At 34.7% G+C, this 20,966-nt stretch overlaps 3 protein-coding genes across 5 annotated transcripts in view; all 3 read left to right on the top strand.

Moving 5' to 3' along the window:
* Nucleotides 1–1,378, top strand: part of LOC124543397 (FK506-binding protein 2) — a 31,287-nt gene extending 29,909 nt beyond the window's left edge. For both annotated transcript variants that reach the window (XM_047121612.1, XM_047121613.1), the window contains exon 4: nucleotides 237–1,378. In XM_047121612.1, coding sequence (XP_046977568.1) covers nucleotides 237–419 — 183 coding nt within the window. In that variant the 3' untranslated portion in view covers nucleotides 420–1,378. The remainder of the gene's footprint in view (nucleotides 1–236) is intronic.
* Nucleotides 1,379–4,153: 2,775 nt separating this feature from the next.
* LOC124542951 (heparanase-like) lies at nucleotides 4,154–7,915 on the top strand. Its single transcript, XM_047120904.1, has one exon. It carries the CDS (start codon nucleotides 4,372–4,374, stop codon nucleotides 5,914–5,916), a length of 1,545 nt encoding a protein of 514 aa, XP_046976860.1. The 5' UTR covers nucleotides 4,154–4,371; the 3' UTR covers nucleotides 5,917–7,915.
* Nucleotides 7,916–13,082: 5,167 nt separating this feature from the next.
* Nucleotides 13,083–18,969, top strand: LOC124543119 (locomotion-related protein Hikaru genki). Of its 2 annotated transcripts, none has more exons than XM_047121176.1 (10): nucleotides 13,083–13,467; nucleotides 15,134–15,225; nucleotides 15,366–15,468; nucleotides 15,556–15,659; nucleotides 15,973–16,132; nucleotides 16,218–16,388; nucleotides 16,905–17,039; nucleotides 17,644–17,787; nucleotides 17,917–18,126; nucleotides 18,203–18,969. In XM_047121176.1, the coding sequence occupies exons 1-10, from the start codon at nucleotides 13,392–13,394 to the stop codon at nucleotides 18,463–18,465; spliced, it is 1,458 nt and encodes a 485-aa protein (XP_046977132.1). In that variant the 5' UTR covers nucleotides 13,083–13,391; the 3' UTR covers nucleotides 18,466–18,969. The 2 variants fall into 2 exon arrangements, with proteins under 2 accessions (XP_046977132.1, XP_046977134.1); XM_047121178.1 differs by having other exon boundaries at nucleotides 13,086–13,467; nucleotides 15,571–15,659.
* The last annotated feature ends 1,997 nt before the right edge of the window (nucleotides 18,970–20,966 follow it).

Genomic DNA, 20,966 nt, shown 5'->3' with positions numbered 1-20,966 from the left:
TGGTACAGGCTCTGACGCAAAAGGAGTGCAACTATATGCATGGCTTCTTTAAAATGTACACATCTATCTGTATATATCTTTTTCTATATTTAACAACTAACTAGGCTTTAAATAAAATCAAAACCGAAACCTATCCTCATTGATAGCTGCCGCTGATTATCTCTATTAAACTAGTCGGGTCGAGTCTTCAGTAAGAACCTTTACAATATATTAATCGGATCGTTTCCCTTGTGCAGGTGAGTGACTATCTCAAGAAGCAAATGGTCCCCGCCGACGGCGCGGAGATGAGCGAAGACATCAAACAGATGCTGGAGAGTCACGACAAACTCGTCGAGGAGATCTTCCAGCACGAGGATAAGGACAAGAACGGCTTCATCAGCCACGAAGAGTTCTCAGGACCGAAACACGACGAGCTCTAAATTAATTTATTTATAACAAACCGCTCCTAAGCACAAATTTATTAGAGCATGGACGTACTCGGCTCCTGCTCTAGGGCTCAAATTGTACTATTAATTCGACTCATTGTTTACACATTATATTACTTTAATTCGTCTTTTATGAATTTTTGACTTAGCAATACTCAAGTCAATTATAAACCAAGTTACCCTCACGGGTTGCCAGTGGCTGAGTACGGTCATGATACACTCAACGTGGAGACGGCCTTTAAGACTTACGAGTGATCCTAGTGTTCTTATTCTCATACAAAGCATACCATAGTTACTCCTCCTGTTAACTTCGAGCACAAGATCTGTCTGAATGTGTTTACAGTCACGGCTCCCAACATCGCTTCGTAGTGTCCGTTGTTGTGCACGAGTTACTTTTCTGTTGAGTTTAATGTACTTAGTATACTTAAGTTGTTGATGGCTCGATGAATTTGTTGTAACATTAAGATAGGTACAAAATATGTAATAAAATTTTATATAAACAAAAACATTTGGGCGAATCTTATTTTATATTATTATATAAACTGTTTTCTTTACATTATATTGAAATGATATATTTTATACGTCGGTTTTTTATGTCTTATTTTTGTAATTACTTATTTATTTACATCGATTTGATCATTTGTTTTGCGTCTGCAAATAATATTGTGCGTCGCGTTTTCCTTCTCAAGATTCTCAGTTTACTGGGCACTGGTTTTGTGGGTTTATTTCTGGAAAGGAAGACGACGTCTGTAGGATGTATTTTATACACTTTAACTGTCTCGATTTTATTTTTTGTTTCATAAGTCAAAACTAATGATAAATGACAATTGATTATGTTGTAAGTGTCTGCGAGGACACGAGCTGTGCAGTAGAAACCTGAGCATAATTATTGCAAATAGCAGGAAAAGTTTAGTTTACTGTTCCTCACTTGTTCAAATAAAATATACTTACTAGGTAAAGCATTTTTATTTAATCAAATCCCAAACGTTTCATTATATTACTATTATAAAAATAATCGTCAAAATATCTATTGTTCCTTGTGTGGGCCATACTACACGCCCTGTCTATTTTATAGAATATCTAGTAATATTTCTAAACTTCTAATTTATTTTTACATTTCTCAAAAAGTTTTTGACGTAAAAATAAATACAGACGAATTGATAACCTCCTCCTTTTTGAAATCTGTTGAAAATAGTCTATATCTATAAAAGCGAGATAATATAATAGGTTGGGGAAAAAGTTTCTTCTTATTTTATATGAAAATTCAAAAAGTTTTTTTTTATAGTTTATTTACATTTGACTAAAGTATGTAGGTGCCATTTTGTTCCATAACTTTTTGCCATCTTGTTGGTAGTGACATGATCCCATTGCTGTAAAAATTTTGGGGCTTCTGATCGAAAAAGGAAAAGCGACAAGTGGTTTTGGCAGTCCTCTCGTGATGTTAACCTGACACTGCCTAAAGAATTCTGCAGAGACCGAAACAGATGAAAATCTGAAGGTGCAAGGTAAGGACTATACGGCGGATGCATTAATACCTCCCAGCCAAACTCTCGTAATTTTTGTTGAGTGGCTAAAGATGTGTGAGGTCTAGCATTGTCATGGTGAAAAACCACACCCCTTCTGTTGATCAATTTTGGCCGCTTTCTCTCAATTTCTTGCTTCAATCTCATCAATTGTTCGCAATACAGTTCTGAATCGATGGTCCTGCCGGGCGGTAACAGCTCATAATGAATGATGCCCTTCCAATCCCACCATACACACAGCATTACCTTGTTGCGAGTTAATCCGGGTTTAGCCACAGTCTGTGAAGCTTGACCGGCCTTTAACCACGATTTTCGCACGTTCTTGTCGTATGTGATCCACTTTTCATCACCCGTTATCAGCTTCTTCAAAAATGGTTCGGTTTCATTACGTCGTAATAAAGAATCACAAATGAGTACACGGTTCATTAGGTTTCTTTCAGTGAGTTCATGAGGCACCCATATATCGAGCTTTTTTGTGTACCCAGCTTTATTCAAATGGGTCAAAACCGTTTTGTGGTCAATTGCCAGTTCTTCAGCTACATCGTAACTGCTAATATGCCGATCTTGCTCCACTTTTTCAAAAATGGCATCAATTTTATCCGTAACAGGGCGACCAGAGCGAGATGCATCTTTGATATCAAAATTTCTGGCTTGAAAACGCTTAAACCAAACTCGCGCTACTCTCACAGATACTGCATTAGGTCCATAAACATCACAAATTTTTTTCGCGACTTGAGTTGCATTTTTGCCTTTTTCATATTTCACAAATGCCATAAAACTGTCAGACTCAATTGGATATAAGATTATTAACTTTGAAGGGAAATGTTATGTAGTTGTTAGTTTATCTTTTTCAAAAAAAAACTTCACAAAATTGATCGGGAACTACATATATAGAACGCATCCACATTGGTTTATTTTTCTTCGTTTTTATTCTATCTGCTGAAACACAACCGGCATTCATATAATGCACTATACCGTTAATCTTATCTTATCTGATATACACTTATTTATGCTAAGCCATCGTTCTTTTATATCTTTGGGAATTAAACCACATATTTCTGGATGGATCACGGTAAGATACGTATATTTTGTAAGTAAGACTGACTTATTTATAAAAAATACCAAATTACTTAGGTTACCTATCCTTAATAATATTTTCAAATAAAAAACTATAATTTTGATACCTTGAAGGCCTGTGTCTAAGTAACTAGGATAATTTAACCGGAGGGTTACTGGATATCCGTTAGTAAATCACCGTTAAAAAAAAACCTCACTAGTCTTACTATATTTTGTTAAGGATTTACTAAAAAATACAATTATATAAATTATCATTACAGTTATCCCTGCCGAAATCTCCTGCGATATAGATCGAATGTTGAAAACCATCACTCTTGGGAAACTTCGCCTTTTATGTCCATTGTATAATATATGTTATGTATATCGTGTTTAAAGGGGATACAAGCAAAACAATTTTCTCCTTGATAAGCTATGTTGTTCTGTTTAAGGCGAGTTCCTACGATATAATTTTTAAGCTAAAAACATTAATTTTAAATAAACAAGCGAAAAGTCAAAATATCACCTTTCAATTTATTGAATTCAATGAAAGAAGATTAGTATTTATAAGATATAAGGAATAACCTAAGTTATAAGCAAATTAAAAATAAAACTTTCACGCAGTTTCTTAATTTATGGTTCCAGAATCCAGACTTGAAGTGGTAGAAAGTTTTAGATAATATGAGTAACGCCATCTGTATTGATAATTTGGAAACTAATTTATTTCATTATACCTTTTATAGTAATTCAAGGGCTTTAAAATAAAATTCAATAACTTTATACACACAAAAAATAAATTTTTTTTAATCCTATGTTTAAAATTAATTAGTAACTTTAAGTTAAAGATTATAATAATTATAAGTATATATGACTGCATATTTTTTATTGCTGGTAAGAAACGGACAAGTTACCATGTTCATATTATGGTTATGGTCTAGTCTCTGAAGTATTATAATCTTTGTCATTTTTTGTAAGGACAAATCTTTAAAAAAGTTTTATCATCACTACAATAAAGATAACGGCAAAATATCCCGATGGATGCAACTCTAATTTTAACAGGGGAAATGCAAATAACATATTGTATTGTATTATCTATATCTTTTTTAATTTATATAGTCTGCCGACTATTACGAGTAGAGTCAAGGCTGACAGTTTGACAATTTCACCAACTAGCAAAAGCGTTATTTTGCTGTTCCAAGCTGTGTTCACTGTTTAGTTTCATATTTTAAATCAACGTAAATGGTAGTGTTACTGCTAGTTCCTTAGGTACTCGCCATCCATAATTACAATAACGTTTCAAATATTTTTTTATCAATATATTGTTTTTACCGAAAGTGCCCTCGTAAACACAGGCTTATGTCTAATATAAAATGATATCTAACAAACGGTTAGTAGCGACATGTGCCATAATTTTCTGCTGCAATATAGCCCTACTAGGGTTGTTTGTTAAATATAACATCGGAGAAAAATGTTACATTACCATCGACGAGCACCAAAAATTTCACCCTATTATTCCCGATGACTTTTTAAGTTTTGGTATTGATACGTCTGAAATAGAGGACTACGACAAAGTTAATTTCACTAACGCAAGACTCAGGCAGCTAGCTGCAGCTCTGGCTCCCGCAAGACTCCGGCTTGGTGGTACCATGTCCGACCGTTTAATATTTAGTTCTGAAGACATTCCGTCAGCGTCGTGTAACCATTGCCCTGTGAGTGCTGCTACCGAAACGACTTGCACTGCAATCCAGAACCTTTGTAAGCACAAATTTTTGCCATTTTTTATCATGAGCGGCCAGAAGTGGACAGAAATAAATGAATTCTGTATAAAAACGAAAACAAAATTACTTTTTAGTTTAAATTTGTTATTACGTGATGATCATGAATGGAAGAGTCAAAACGCCATAGAAATTTTAGAATACTCAAAACATAAAAATTTTGATGTGGATTGGCAGCTTGGCAATGAACCCAATTCATTCCACCATGTCTTTAACTTGTCCATCAGTCCCCAGACCTTGGCTCACGATTACAAAAAGCTTAGAAAGTTACTAAACCATCATGGTTACAAAAAGTCATTGTTGGTAGGTCCTGATACAACTAGACCACAGGAACATCAACCTAATTGCCTCAGATACATGGTAGAGTTCCTGGGCAATGGTTCTCATTATATAAATGTTAGATCCTGGCATCAGTATTACTTAAATAGTAGAACTGCCACTTTGGAAGACTTTTGGAACCCAGACACCTTAGATCTACTGAGTGACCAAATTAAAATTATGCAAAATCACACCAAAAAATATCACAACATACCAATGTGGCTAACTGAGACAAGTAGTTCCTATGGGGGCGGAGCACCTGGTTTGTCAAACTCTTATGCAGGTACCCCTCTCTGGGTAGACAAGTTGGGTTTGTCAGCAAAGTATAATATAACAACTGTGATAAGGCAAAGTTTCATTGGAGGCAATTATAGTCTGATTGACGATAAGCTGGAACCATTACCTGATTGGTGGGTCAGTGTCTTGTATAAAAGGCTGGTTGGAAACAAAGTTTTAAAAGTAAGCTGCAAATGTTCCCGCTTCCAAAGGATATATGCCCATTGCACAAATAGAAAATACACAAATGATACAACAGCTGTAACCATTTATGCCATCAACTTACAAATGGAGAAAGCAAGATTCCTCCTTAATGGAACTGCCTTTCACAGTGATGACTTGAACATTGATGAGTATATTATAAGCGCTCCTTCCAATAACAGAAGAACTAAGACAATACTCTTGAATGGCTGGCCTCTTTATTACGAGTCATCTGTTCCAGAAATGCAACCACATCATATAAGATCTGGAAATCATGTGTCTATGCCACCATATTCCATTGGATTTTGGGTAATTAAAAACACTTCTTTAAAGAACTGTAAGTAATCTGTAAATATCACTCAAATGATCTGTTTATTCAGATTTCAGAAAAATTGCATAAAACTTATGATTTATTAAGACATTCCAGTGATTTTTGGATGCATATAATAGTGTGTAGTTACAATATACTTAAAACTCATATTATTTATGATATATCTATAACACTAGCTATAGCTGTAGAGCTTAGTTCTATTGTCATCTTGCTCGAATATAATAAATGCTACAACTGGGTCTGCTATCTTGCAACTGTAATCACTTTTGATCTCATATACATTTACTTTTCTACTTTTTATATAATAATATAATTTTTATCCAGTGATATCTTTACTGTGTAATAGCTACTTTTGATAAACATATTACTTCACAGTTCCAACAACATGGTTATATGTAGGAATAAATAAGAATTATTAAGTGTTAGCATTATGAAATGTGAAGGCTTAGTAAGGTAAAGAATGATCTTGATGGCTGGTTCGTGCTAGACACATTATACATGTGATTGAATGTTCTGATTGCATAATCTGCCCCAACTGACGTCATCTGGACATGAATGTGTGCTGACATTAAAATTTATTGTTGCTCTCAATAAAGCTTGACAATTGACTGCCTTGTCCATCGGTCAAGGAAAGTTCTTTGAATGACATTGAATTGCATCTGGAACTTTGGTCTTTGATATCTCTGTTCATTATGACGTCTAGACTTGATGCTAGTTCTATACACTCAGTTTTGATTATTATTTGTAGCTACTCCACACATTCTTTCAAGATTATTATGTTGATTGACATGTTCTTATTATGCATTTAGATTTTATTTATATATATACTATAAAACAAATTGTTTTGCAGATAATGCCAAAAATTTAAATTACAATAATTATACTTACATTGCAGACATGCTTTAAAACCAAGCAAACAACGGCTCTTATTTACACACATGTCTACTATTTTTCGACTTGCATTTGTTCTAAATTTCAAGGTCCCACTCAATGTTTTATCCATCAATGTGGATGTTTAAAGCACATGTTAGCAATTAATCTTTCAGAATATGTTGTAAGACTAATTGTTTCAGCAGAATTAACAGATTCATTGTTTAAGAAAATGTTTTGTGTACTAACAACAAGAGTTATTTGTGAGTACTTAATAATAGAAACTGTGTTCGAAAATGTGATCCATGATTGTAGACATCACAGAATATTGCCTACTACTCTATTTGTTATTTTATTAAAAGTAAAATATATATTACGTTTTGTACAGTAATACCCGGACTTGCGTAACAGGGAGGGGCGGCGAAATAGAACGAGTTTATATTTACGAAGTAATTTTTAAAGATATAAAGTAATGACGCAAGTTCCTATGTAAATGAGTGCTTAATACATGTTTGAAGTGGATGGATTTTTCATGAGTTAAGGTAGAGAAATTACGTAAGTCGAGGGATTACTGCGCATGATTTTGTGCTATACTCATATACAAATAATATTTCTTGTACTATTGCTGTTGTGATTTGAGGTGCCTAAATGTAAGACTGATTAGAATTACAATATTATTATTTTTAGTTCTATAATGTGCCTAAAGCGAGGTTCAATATACTTGTGCTCGGATATCTTTCAATCGAGTTTTCCTAAGCACGGGATTCACGATTGACGGACGGACGTGCTACTTTACAGAACGCTTGTGTTTAGTAGTTCATTTGAATTCTTGAAAATGAATATACTGTAACGTGAATCTGAGCTGTCTCGGTATGAAAACACTTAGTGGAATTTATTTATGTCTTAAGGCCTTATATATGAAAAAATCTATATTTTAGCTAATTCAATTATTAAATATGTAGCTTATATATAATATTTTAACGATTTACAATAATCCCAGCTATTGAATGTATTTAGGAAGATCTGTTCTTAAAATCGCTTGTATTTGTAATACTATTTATTATCTTAAAAACTTATTTAAAATATATCTTTATTAATTTCTCGATGCATTTGTTTCTTAACGTTAAACCGTATTATTTTATAAAGTAATGTTTAGCCACAATTGTAAATCTCTATGTTTCATTAAAAATCGTAATCACAGATGATCCCACCGACAATTTAAAGACAAACTAGTAAATGATACGCCAAGGTGACTTGACGCTAAAAAACAAATGGCCAATTTATCAGGCAGCGTGTCCGTGTAGGCCGCGATAACCCCTGGAGATGAGTCGTCTGTCGACCCATAAGTCATGGAATTCAAATTTCTTTATATTCAATTTTGTCTTTATGGTTCATTGATAACTGCAAAACGAAGTTGCCAGTGCCTTTCTCTGTTTTACGTCCTAGTTTATATTTTACATACAAAATGTGTATAAAACGTATATTAAGTATAAAATTCTTACGATTTATATTTTGTTAAAAGAGAGATTTAGAAGTAATTTCTACATATTTTACTTTTAAGTGAAAATCCAAGTTGTAATTTTTTATTGCATTTGGAACTTGTATTGTTAGATAAGCAACTAGTAAATTAATAATCATTTTTTAAATAGTAAAAGTGTTTATCTATCTTTACGTTACTACATTAGTTATATACACTATACTGTTACTATAGTACTGCCACTAGCCATACACACATACTTAGACTACGACTACATATTTTGGTACCTAACGTAAACGTATGTTTATATTTATATGACAGCTAACAGAACAAAACAGGACATAACATATCGAGCCTTTACCGCCATTTTAGCGCAACCGACAAAAACCAAATTTTACAGGAGACGATTTTTTTTAAATATTTTTATACAGAAGCGTGCTAGGAAATAAAAATTTCGCATACTTTAATATTTTTTAAACATTTAAATATATAATTGAAAATAAAACAAAAATTATAAGTATTTATGCCATTTATGGCGTTTACATTATTTTTGCTGTCATAATCGATAGTGATTTTGGCGTTTACGATAAAAATGTCTATTAAAATTACTATATTCAAGAAACTATAACTGTAAATAAATAAGCATTTTAAAAGGTTTTTAAATGAAATAGTCACATATATAATTTAAAATATGTTTATTCATATCAAACATTTAAAATAATGAGATCAATCAACGTATATAAAATAAAATAAAGTATTTCTTCTGGTACGAATCTACTTCGTCCGCTTTAACACCCCGTACTGTTCCATCATAGGTTTTAAACAAAATAATATTTGTATCAATAAAAATATATTAATACATATAACAACGTACTTATATAAAATTAAGTAAAGTATTATAATTATCATTATTTGCATCATACTTCGTCCGTTTCAGCTAAAGCATCACGTATGGTTTCATTATGCCGCATACTTAAATATTCTTGATAGAATCACCATTCTAGATTCTTTTCTTTCAAGTAACAACATACAGTGTGTGTAAAAACGATATGTTTTGAAATTCTTGAGGTAATTATACTTTTGTGCTCTTATTGCGACAACAGTGGGATGGAACAGCAGGCAACATCTCAATCAACGATTTTAACTGTGCGACTTCTAATTAATCTTAAAGACATTTGAGATAAGTTTAGGGTCTTAAGCAAAAGTTGTAGGCATATTTTAATAGGCTGTCCATTATAGTTTATAAAATAATCGTATGATATTTTACGAACATTACTACCAGCTCTTTTTCTGCCAATCGGTCTCTCTTTAGCACATGACAGTAGCAAATCTTTTTGTCTTTTGTCACAACCTAATCCCCAATAGTTTTCAAGGATATTAGACTGATCATCTTCAGTAAATTTATTTGAACATGAGTTACCACATCTTTTATTCATACAATGATGAGGTTGCACAGATTTCTCTACAGCAGCTTTGCGATTTTTTTTTTTTGATAAAAGACGTTCCGGTAAAGGTTTTATTTTCCTGTATCCTCTTTGACCAACATTCGTCTCTTGAGGTGACTCATGTCCATCCGAATCACTGGACGATGAGGCGGGCTACCATGAGTATTCACTATCAATGCAGGCATTATTGTCGTAGATATCCAAAGACTTCCCGTTTAGTTCTTCTTGGTCAAAAATGAACTGGTGCTAGGCTGTATTAATAAGAGACTCTCTTCGGGATGTTTTTAACAAAGTAGGAATACTCACTGTTGCGTCACAGTATATTTACAACAATATTATGTATATTCACAATAACATTGATCACTTTCAGTGATAATCATTGTATGTGCACTAGGAGTAAGGATAAGCTTATAACGCCAAGTTTCCGACTCCGCAAAGTCAATAAATCCTTCTTGGGTCAAGGTATCCGTTACTATAATAAAATTCTGCAGACATTTTTAACTTTGCCGTTTCGTAAATTCAAATCGTTTGTAAAAAATACATTGTTAGAAAAAGCATATTATTCGATACAAGATTTTATAGATGATAAAAAAGCGTGGAGTTAATACCTGTTGACTTCCAAGCAGGATATATTAATTTAAATAATTGTTTTTGACTTACATGACTTTGTATTTTTTAAATGTTAAAAAAGAGTAACTACTGATTTTCTTGCCGGTTCTTGTCGGTAGAATCTACTTTCCGAACCGCTTGTAGTTTGATGATAATTTGTTATATCTACTTGTGCAATTTCATTTCGATTATCTAAATCACTGTAATCAACAAGTTTATTTAGAGTTATTGTTATACGTGGATTGGTATTTTGTTCAAAATTTAAAACTTTATCAGACCGTGATGTCGTTGCAGTTAATGTAGGGTCTTTATTAATATCGTTGTTGTTGCCTGTTAGCAAGAATGGATCAAGAACTAAAGCCTCTCCATCTTGCTGTATGTTCTCGGGAAAAGCAGTTTCATGACAGCTTTTTTCTGCGGGGAGTGGTGATATTAGCTATAACAAACAAGAGATATCTTAAAAGGAATCGCATGATGTAAAACATATAAACAGACGGACAAAGTTTTAGTAAAAAAAGTGTGCTCGCTAACCTATTAAGAACCCGTCTTTGAGAGATCGTTAAGGAATTTTCTGTCATCCTCTCTTCATTTCTCTAATTAAACTTAGGTAAAATAGGGGTCATTCTCGTATCAACAAGAACTTTCCGACTAACTTAACTATTTTTTAACCAATACTAATCTAACACACCAACAATTAAAATGGGAGAACAATATTACAGGCAATAAATTGTACGCATATTACATTTTTCTTGCATTCATTTAACAAAATTAAAATACAATACATACCTTAGTTGCTGAAGTTGACATTGCTTTTTTATTTGATAACTGTTTGAGCTTCTTATTTGCAGTGCACTTATAACACAATTAATTCAAATACTACACAATAAAATCACGATTTAAACGACGTTAATTTTACGATTCAAAAGTGCCTGTAAAAGCCCACTTGAACAAAGTTTATTTTAAGACTTTGTTTTGATTATTTGTTATTATGAGTGAAACTATTTTTTTAAACAAAAAGGATTTTTAGGATTATTAGGATGCAACTAACAGCGATCCAAAGGGAACGATGTTAGTTGCATCCTAATAACTTTCGCGGAAATAAATATGTCACGACAGGTTTCTTTATAGTAAGTGCCTTATGATCAAGGACTAATGTCGGTTGCGATAATAAGTAGGGTCGCTTGCGCTAATAAAAATCGGTCAACAGTCAAATAAGATAAAAATGCCTATTGTCGCTTACGTTAAGACTTTAAAAACGTATGTGTTCACGATAATTTTAGCATTTGCTATAACTTTGTAACGGTTTTTTTTCTGAGGAAATCATCAACAGGTATCGGTCCGTTACGGTTTAAAATATTAGTATCAATAAAAAACGATTTTTCGACAAAAGTGTCGCTTACGATAATTTGGCGGTAATGGCTCGATATTTTGTAAGTGTATCTCAATTATTTATACGTAACAAAGAAAGTTAAAAAATGAGGAAAATGTCAATTTTTTATTTATGGAACAAGTAGCTTGTGATTTATACAATATTTGTTTACATTTATTGTGAGTATTACGTAGGGCTTATTAATGCTTTCATTGCCTCGATCTAAAAATGCCTAATGTCACCAGAGGTTTACTCGTGTATTTAATGTTATATGTAACGGAGCTGCATACGTCTACAAATAAAATAATTATTCCTTCATTGCCTTTTCATTTCCTACATTAATGGATATCGATGTGATGCTACAGTGCCATCGCTGTGAGCACTAACACATGTTTCCTTCATACGTCACTCATAAAACAAACCATGGGATTTAACCCAGTTAAAAGCAACCTTGTAATAAATATAAATATGCATGTAATATTTTACAAGTATCCTATAATATGTATATTTATATGTTCATATATGTATTTTGTGAAATGTACTCACGTAGCGAACCTCAAAATTGATTACTACTCGCTACAAATACGATATCGGCATTCGCAACAAAATGAACTAAGTCCACAGTGTTGCACATTTAAGATTTAAGGATTAGTGAATAAACGCTCCACTCCTGCGAGTGGGTTGCCTCACGATGTTAAAGCACTACAACAACAACAATAAAAACAAATGACGCGTATGAAAACAATAGCGTCGGACCGGATTTGAGTTTTCGATCTTTGATTATGATTGACGTGTTCCACTCCCCCTCTTGGCTTGCGTATGACATACATAATATAAAATTGTTCCAGGAGTTCTCTTTTCCTTTACGTCAAAAAGAAATTCATGGAAAAGCCATACCGAATATTGGTCATGCTTCACATATAGGTATAAATCATGGTAGGTAAATGTTTAATTCTCTATCGTGTTTGTACCATTCAGTTTTCGACTAAAAACCGAATGTCCTAATTGATGGATATCAGATTTTGACTAAATTAAAACTTTAATAAACTGGTGACGGTGATGACGGTGGAATCTAAAATAATAACGAAAACGACGCTCGTTTAAAATTCTAAATTTATCTTTACTATCTATGTGCAATGTTATGTATATAAAACATCATATGATTTAAAATCCCGATTGAAGCTTAAGACCGACACTATTAAAAACTAAAATATAAAACGATACCTACAGTTTAAGTGATGAAATAAGTTAATCTTATTACGTTATCATTACAGCGGATTAAACTCATTTTAACAAGAAGATCAAAAGTTATTACCCATTCTACGGTTATTTCCCTTTTCTTCTCAAAAAGGAAGACTAACGTAATTTTAAAAATACTAATTTATTTTGACATGTCATATGTGGTATTTTCAGGGTGAGGTTTCTGAACGCCTTATTTTCTATGCTAGTAACACGAGTAGTCTAAATATAAATATGACATGTTCGATCAAAATTCAATTCCAAACAGTTAACAATCGGCAGTCAGTCCACTGTCCTGTGGCTCAGTCAGTGCAGTGATTAATGAGTAGAGGAATACTGTATCTTATATAGTTCGGTCTATGCAGTAACATAACAAGAATAGCATTTTCTATATAAATGTAGTTATACAGGCTGTTAGTGGATGGTGATCAGTATTTACTGCTGTAGGCTACGTAAATAACTATAAATATTGTATACAAAATGAATAAGTTTATGCTCCTGTTATTATTGGTCACGGCCGGCTTCTGTTACAACAAGAACGATACTGTATCAGCGGGTAAGACGATCTAATTTTTTAAACATTTATAAATAGTAATACGAAAGAATATACACGTATGTAAGGCAAAGTAAATATTTATTTTTAGAAAAATCAATAGTGTTAATCAATACTATTGCAAATTGCAACTATGTGCGCAGTCGCGCTTGCGAAGGAGCCATTTTGAGGAACCAGTTTCAGCTTCTACTTATTGATTAAACAGCCTTCTAGTTGCTATTTGCGACTGCAGTTCCTTGCTTCCAATACTTGGCACTGAACTATCAAACTTGTCAATTGTATTTCCTATGAATCCCTGCATAACACTATCATAATCTACTTCAAAACACATCAACAAGTTGTCCATAAAATTCTAAAAGGGCATAAAATCTAAGGGTTGATTTTATTTATGTAGTTTCAGTACCTTAAAAGAGAATATTTTAATTCTTCCATCCACTATATATTTGGTATAGTAGTTCCTCATAGAGGCTGAAGGACCCATTGTAATACGAACACATATGCATATACATAAGTTTGTCAGCACAGTTACAATGCTACTGCATGCCTAATAATAGCTTATATTTCTTAGTGTCAGCCTCGGGTCAAATCTGAACTCAATTTGTTGCCTTATCCTCCAGGCTACCTCCCAGCTAATAAAATAAGAAATATTAGGTGACAATAAATGCAAGTTTGTTCTCAACAGTCTTCAAACAAGTTGTATGCATCTAAGAGTAAACTTGAGACCACCACATCCCAAATACAGTAGTTTTTAAGAGAATAATAATATTTTTTTATTCTCCCAAATTGTTCGGCCAATGGTCATCATGTTACTACTATTCTATAAAGGATTTCACCCTTATATTAGAAGCATTTCAATGTTTCTAATCAGGGCTCAAAATAAAAATTTTCAAGAATTTATATTTTGGCAGCCAATGCACTGCCACAATGCCAATGATGCCAGGACAACCCAAGTTTGCGCAGAGAGCTATCTGTTTGTGTAGGTCTTTCAGCCTGACCAATCACCAATCAGACCACAGCTCGCAGTTTAGTCTCATAGCTTTCCACTATTTTATATTTTAAGACTGAAATAAGAACATAGGAAGCAATTAATTTGTATAGGTGCGGTGTGCATAGGAGCTTAGACAATGACTACCTAACACTGACAATACATCTTGGACTCTTTGTCATATTTTCAGGAATACTCTTGCAACACTTCCATATCGTCAATATACAGGATTTAAATAAATTAAAAGCTCACACTTGTTTGGAATGTAGATTCTATGGAGGAGAACCAGTAAGAATCTCAGTTGTTACTCTGTTTGGATTGTCAAGTTAAATAGATAATAAAATACAATTGAATTGTTATTTATTCTGGTTGGTAGTAAAACAACACTATCTTCACACATTTTTATCTTCTACATAATCCTTTATTGAGTATAAAATTAAGCACCTTGCACCTGCACTCTCACAGTCTGCCTCTGAATACTTTCACACAGCCACTTTTAGGATCATTAACATATTATTGCTACCACTCTTATTTATTTAGTTTAAAATCGGAATCCATCTATTTGTCTTATTTAGGTCATTATGATATTATATTGCACTGAATGCTCTAAGAGTTCTATTTATATAAATCACTAGCAACTTAAGTGGTATATCCGTCTGATGCATGCCCATATCATTATTTCAGATGACTTCAAATGCTCCCTTCCAGATGTCACTACCGTTGACGATAACCTCGATATTAGCAGGTTTAGGGCTGACTTCGCGAAAATATCTGAGGTGAGGAATTGTTCTAAATATATAATGATACTAAAACATTTGCTTCGGTAGTTGTGTTGCCGCATGCATCTCAGATATTTATATACTATATTATATTCTATTTTTTTTCAATTAAGATTGATAATATCTGTCTAACATAGGTCAAGTTTCCTGGACTCATCGGGCCGACAAATGAACACCTCATTTGTAAAATAAAATGCATCGATGGAAATTGGGTCGGCCCCCTTTGTTCCCAAACACCAAGTAAGTATTTTATCAGAATCTTTTATTTTTATTTTTTCCTTTTTATTTTTAAACCGAAAAGGACATTGCTAATTTATTCAGTAACAGTTAAATCAATTACAGATGGTAGATTCCAGCCGGTCTTCCGTGAATGTCTCTACCGCAATCAAAACCCTTTATTAGCTGTTGCCTTTAAAAATGACTCGATATTGGTAAGTGAACATTTCCTATTACATTTTGATACAATAATGAATTTCCTTGATATTCTTTAAACTTCTGCCATAGACGATAAGCCTTAATCCTTCAAACTTAAACTTTCAGAGAGAAAGCGACCGGTGAATATATGTAATGGTTAGTTGTTTTAAATGGATCATTCCACTAATTACTAACAACTTAATACAATTGGGGGTGGTGTTATTTGGTTGGTGTATATTTTAAGTTTTAATTGACAATACTAACATTGAACCGCTGTGTAAGAAAGAAATATATCGAGCTAGTATTCTTTGACCCGGCACTGTATTTCAGATCGATACTTACTTCCCACACGGCTCTGTAATAGTGGCCCGATGCAAGCACTTTGGCTTGTACAAGCTCACAGGGGAGAACATGCTGCGCTGTGAGAACGGCGAGTGGTCCTCTAAGATGCCGCAGTGCGTTCCGACGTCTGTGATCACCAACTATACCGGTGGGCCATGAAAGAATACGCCTTCATCATTTGCAATTTATTGTTTGTATAAGGATGAGGTATGGATGTTCAATCTTGATCTTAGGTGGCGCTCCGCCCACTATCCAGTACATCGCCGTGACTGGCTCCGCTATAGTGGAGCTGAGTGGCGAGCTGTACGTGTACCCCGGGAGCACGGTGTGGCTGGACTGCCTCTGGCCGCAGTCCCTGGGAAAACCGGACTGGAGCTGGACCCAGTTGTACAGGCATTATGCTGGTAATGGCACATGCGATCGCGTAACATACCAATAGTAGAACTATTAGTTATCTCAGTTCTATTGCTCCTTATTGCTCCTTGTTTAGTGACGACCTCCGTGGTCGAGTGGTCTGCACCGGTTTTCATGGGTACGCCGCTCCGAGGTCCCGGGTTCGATTCCCGGCCGAGTCAATGTAGATTATCATTAGTTTTCTATGTTGTCTTGGGTCTGGGTGTTTGTGGTTCCGTCGTTACTTCTGATGTTCCATAACACAAGTGCTCTAGCTACTTACATTGGGATCAAAGTAATGTATGTGATGTTGTCTCATATTTATTTATTTATTATTATTTATTGCTGTTATTTAAGATATTCTGTTATGCCTCCGACAGAAATCAGTTAAATAAACCTTGATCGTTAAACTATCGCCTCCTGACTCCTGACCTCTTTGTATTATTGATATTTCTTCTCAGGTCTGAGGTGGCGGTAGACCTTTATTCTTATCGATCAGTAAGTACGTGGGTGTGTTGGTTCCGCAGCGTGGGCCAGCCACACGGGCGAGACGGACCTGCACTACCGGCTCGTGCTGTCGCGCGTCACGGCGCGCCACAGCGACAGCTACACGTGCACATCGCCCGCCGGGAACACCAACACGGTCGCCATTAAAGTTGTTAGTGAGTCTTCTTGCATGCCTGTTTAAAGCTTGCCTCCTGAGTGCTTTGTGTCTGCCGCGCGCTTTGTGCTGCGTGCCCGTGTCGTGTGTAAGACCGCCAGTCATTTGCGCTTTCCTCCAGAAAGAGAGTCGTTTGAAGTGAGTATAACTGCATGATCTCTGTGTACCAATTTATTTTTTGCTCTTATACGCTCCGCTCCGCTTTAAATTATCGGTGTAAATTCTCAAATACAATGTTATCAGTATTTGTTTGCTGCCTTTACTCTTACAACGGTCACCTGGCTGTCACTGAGCCACCTTGTAAGCCCGAGCGCCACGCAGTCGCCACTAACGCACGCCGATGACTTAGCGCGGGTGGGGCGGGGCTTTGTGAGAGAAATGGGCGTCAACGTCCGTTACAATGCTTTACTATAAAATAGGAACTTAAAATTGCTTTTAATTTTGAAATGATGCTCCAGTGTATGTATTTGTTAATATGTATTTCGATCGGAACCCATTATTATTACAGATGATTTAATTTCAAGTTTAATATTTACGTTCCGTTCCGAGTGACCGGGCGGGAGGTCGACGCGCACGCGACTAAGGCCGTTGTGTTTTGCTTGCAGACATAGTTTGTCCGCCGATTAACGTTTCGTCACCCCATGTTCATCAGTTCGCACAAGGCACGCGGCTGGGAAATGCTGTTCACTTCAGCTGCCAGCCGGGCTACCACCTCAACGGTTCTGCTATTGTCAACTGCATGGGTGACGGTGAGTCGCTCGCCTCGATTGCGTCTCAATGATGCTACTGTATCAAATGGTCGGGATGCTCTGACATACTCTGTGCAAGCTCCATATAAGTATGACAAGTGACGTCGAAGTCCGCTTTCCTCCCCCCAGGGCGTTGGTCATCGCAACCTCCTACGTGTGTAGAAACATTTTGTCCAGTGCTCCGAACGCTGGGTAACCACCTTAGCGTCGTAGAGTACAACTCCTCTTACGGCGGACGCGCCGTATTCGCTTGTTCGTGGGGGTATCGACTTATTGGAGCCCCAGGGCTGGAATGTGAACTGGATGGGAAGTGGTCAGGCGAGATGCCGCACTGTATCCGTGAGTATATAGAACTGTCTCCAAAAGCGCCTCCCGAAGCTGACCGCTGGCTACTCTATTCGCGCCTTGTCCGCAGCCATCTATTGCCCCGACCCGCTGGTGCCGGAGAAGGGCCGCTTGCTGACGGCGGCGACGTCCAAGGACGGAAAGTATCCCGTCGGCGACCTCATCATATACTCGTGCGAGGAGGGCTACGAGATCGTCGGTGAAGCTTCGATAGTCTGCACTGAGAACGGCTTCTGGTCGCACCCCCCACCCTTCTGCTTACCTCCCTCAGAAATAAAAAAATCTGATACTATTTATATAGATAATACGACTCTTGTCAATTTTGAAGAGTAATCGCCTACAAATTATTTACATTAAAGATATTTAGTAGGCCTACTTAGATGATAAGAAAACTATATCGATCTTATTGATACAAGTGATAGCTCGTAAGTGTTCCCTTTTAGAGCTCCTTTAAAGTACTATATACCTTCCTAATCGTATACTGAAGTTTATTCTACAAAAGATATTCTTATATTGAATAATATATACTACTATTTAGAAAAATGGATTACTATTTTGTGAATGTTTCTCGAACGATACGCTTTATGAAAAATGTCTTATATATATGTAATAGATGATTCATATATTTAAGTAGCCATTTAAATTATAAGAAGATGTCGTATTAACGTATCGATATGTCGTTCATTTCAATCAAATTTGTGCACAAACAGATCCAAGTCGAGACTAAACCGCATTTACAGCAAACCACGCAAGTAAGCCAAACGTTGTGACGCTGTTAAACCTTTATACAAATTTGTATGAAATGAGCTGTAATAAATAAAGTATTTGAAGCATGAACGTTTTTTAATTTATTCGTAATATCAGAAAATTATTTTTATTTACACCACATTTAATTGACGTCCAAGCTAGTTATCTCGTATTCATCGTCTTCAGACGTTAAATCTTCTTTTATTTTGGTTCCTCAGGAATTGTAGCTTATAAAAAAACGAACGCTATGCTACCCTTATAACATACCCTTATCACCTAAAAAATACCCCTAGATTGTTACCCTTGAGATGTTAATCTTCTTGTTTTTTGATCAGTTATGATGTTATTACATTAATAGAAGATAAGGCAACCAACCACCAACTGAACAAAACCTAAGCTGAACCCTATTTTATATGGGAGACTACATCAAATGAAGCTCAACTGCCATTGGAATTTTATTTATTTCATTTACCCATATTTTTTATCAAATCCTAGCGATCAGCCCCGGCTTCACACGGGGGTACAATGCTGATACTAAATATATTCAAATATAACTAACAACTATAATATAACAAATAGCTTTATTCAATATAGAAGCATTACACATTCTTATTGATGGTCAATTGAAACACTACCACCGGTTCGAAAAAGAAAATACCCTGACCTGAGAAGAACCGGCGAAAGAAACCCAGCGGGTTTTTTTTTTTGTTTGTCTCATATATTATATAAAAAATTTAATATGAAATGAAATAGCTAGGAGGCGATCGTTTAATTCCCAAGGTGTGCTATCAATCACAAACTCATTAATTGTATAATAACCTTTTGCACACAAGCGTTCCTTAATATTTTTTTAAATTTGGCAACATAGGCATTATAAAGGCTTTCTGGGATCCTGTTATAAAACTGTATACATTGCCCCACAAAGAAGTTACTGACTCTATGCAGTCGAGTAACAGGAGTTACAAGTTTGTGTTTGTTCCTTGTACCAATGCTATAAGTATCACATTTTCTCATGAAATCATTAACATTTTTTCGTACATACATAACATTGCAGAATATGTATTGAGAAGCAACAGTCAATATCTTGATTTCTTTAAATTTATTCCTTAACAATCGTTAAGAAATAAATTTAAAGCTTTAGCTCCTAGGTTATAGATTGCGCGAATAGCCCTCTTCTGTAGCACAAATATAGCGGATAGTAGTAGTACTGTAGCGGATATGGATAGCGGCTGCGTTGCCCCACAGCACAATACCGTATGACATTATACTGTGAAATTTCCGACATCATGACTACAAAGTTTAAAACAAAGTCGCTTTTTCTGTCCCTGTCCCTTGTAAGCTTAAATCTTTAAAACTACAGAACGAAGTTTGATGCGGTTTTTTTTAATAGATAGAGTGATTCGAGAAGAAGGTTTTATTATGTAATACATGGACAATTTAGTAAAAAAATTGATAATTTTAGAAGTGTCATATCATTGCACCCATGCCAAGCAGGGACGGGTCGCTAGTAATAATAATAAATAAGCATTTTTATTTTCTCATTTTTCAATTGCGACACCACATTAATAATTTCTAAAATTTTAGAAGTGTGTGAGTGTTTTTTTACTGTATTGTCAATGTATTATATACAAAAACCTTCCCCTCGAAACATTCTATCTATTAAAAAAAACCGCATCAAAATCCGTTGGGTAATTTTAAATATATAAGAAGACAACGGAAAGCGACTTTTTTTTATACTATATAATTATGAAAAAAATTTCATCTTTGTGTTAAATCAAGCAGTTTTATAGATTATAGTTAACTAAAGTTTCAACCAAATTAAACGATATTCAATTCAACGATAAAATACTGTTTGATTAAAGAAATAGATGTTTATATAATTACAAATTTAAATTGGTAAGTTATATCATAATTAATATTTAATTATTAATTTAATTATAATAAATTATTTGCGTGCAATTAAAAGTTATTTTTTAATTACTAGGTGGGTACAGATTTAGATTTTGAATCGGCTGTATGGTTCAGACTGTTGCCTACTGTTGCTGGAGTTAATGAAACAAAAAAAACATGTCAAAGTTCACGTTCAG

The sequence above is a fragment of the Vanessa cardui genome, chromosome Z, assembly GCF_905220365.1.
Source record: "Vanessa cardui chromosome Z, ilVanCard2.1, whole genome shotgun sequence".
NCBI classification, from domain to species: Eukaryota; Metazoa; Arthropoda; class Insecta; order Lepidoptera; family Nymphalidae; genus Vanessa; species Vanessa cardui.
The sequence above is the reverse complement of the archived record's forward strand: the minus strand, read 5'-3'. Positions and strand labels throughout refer to the sequence as shown.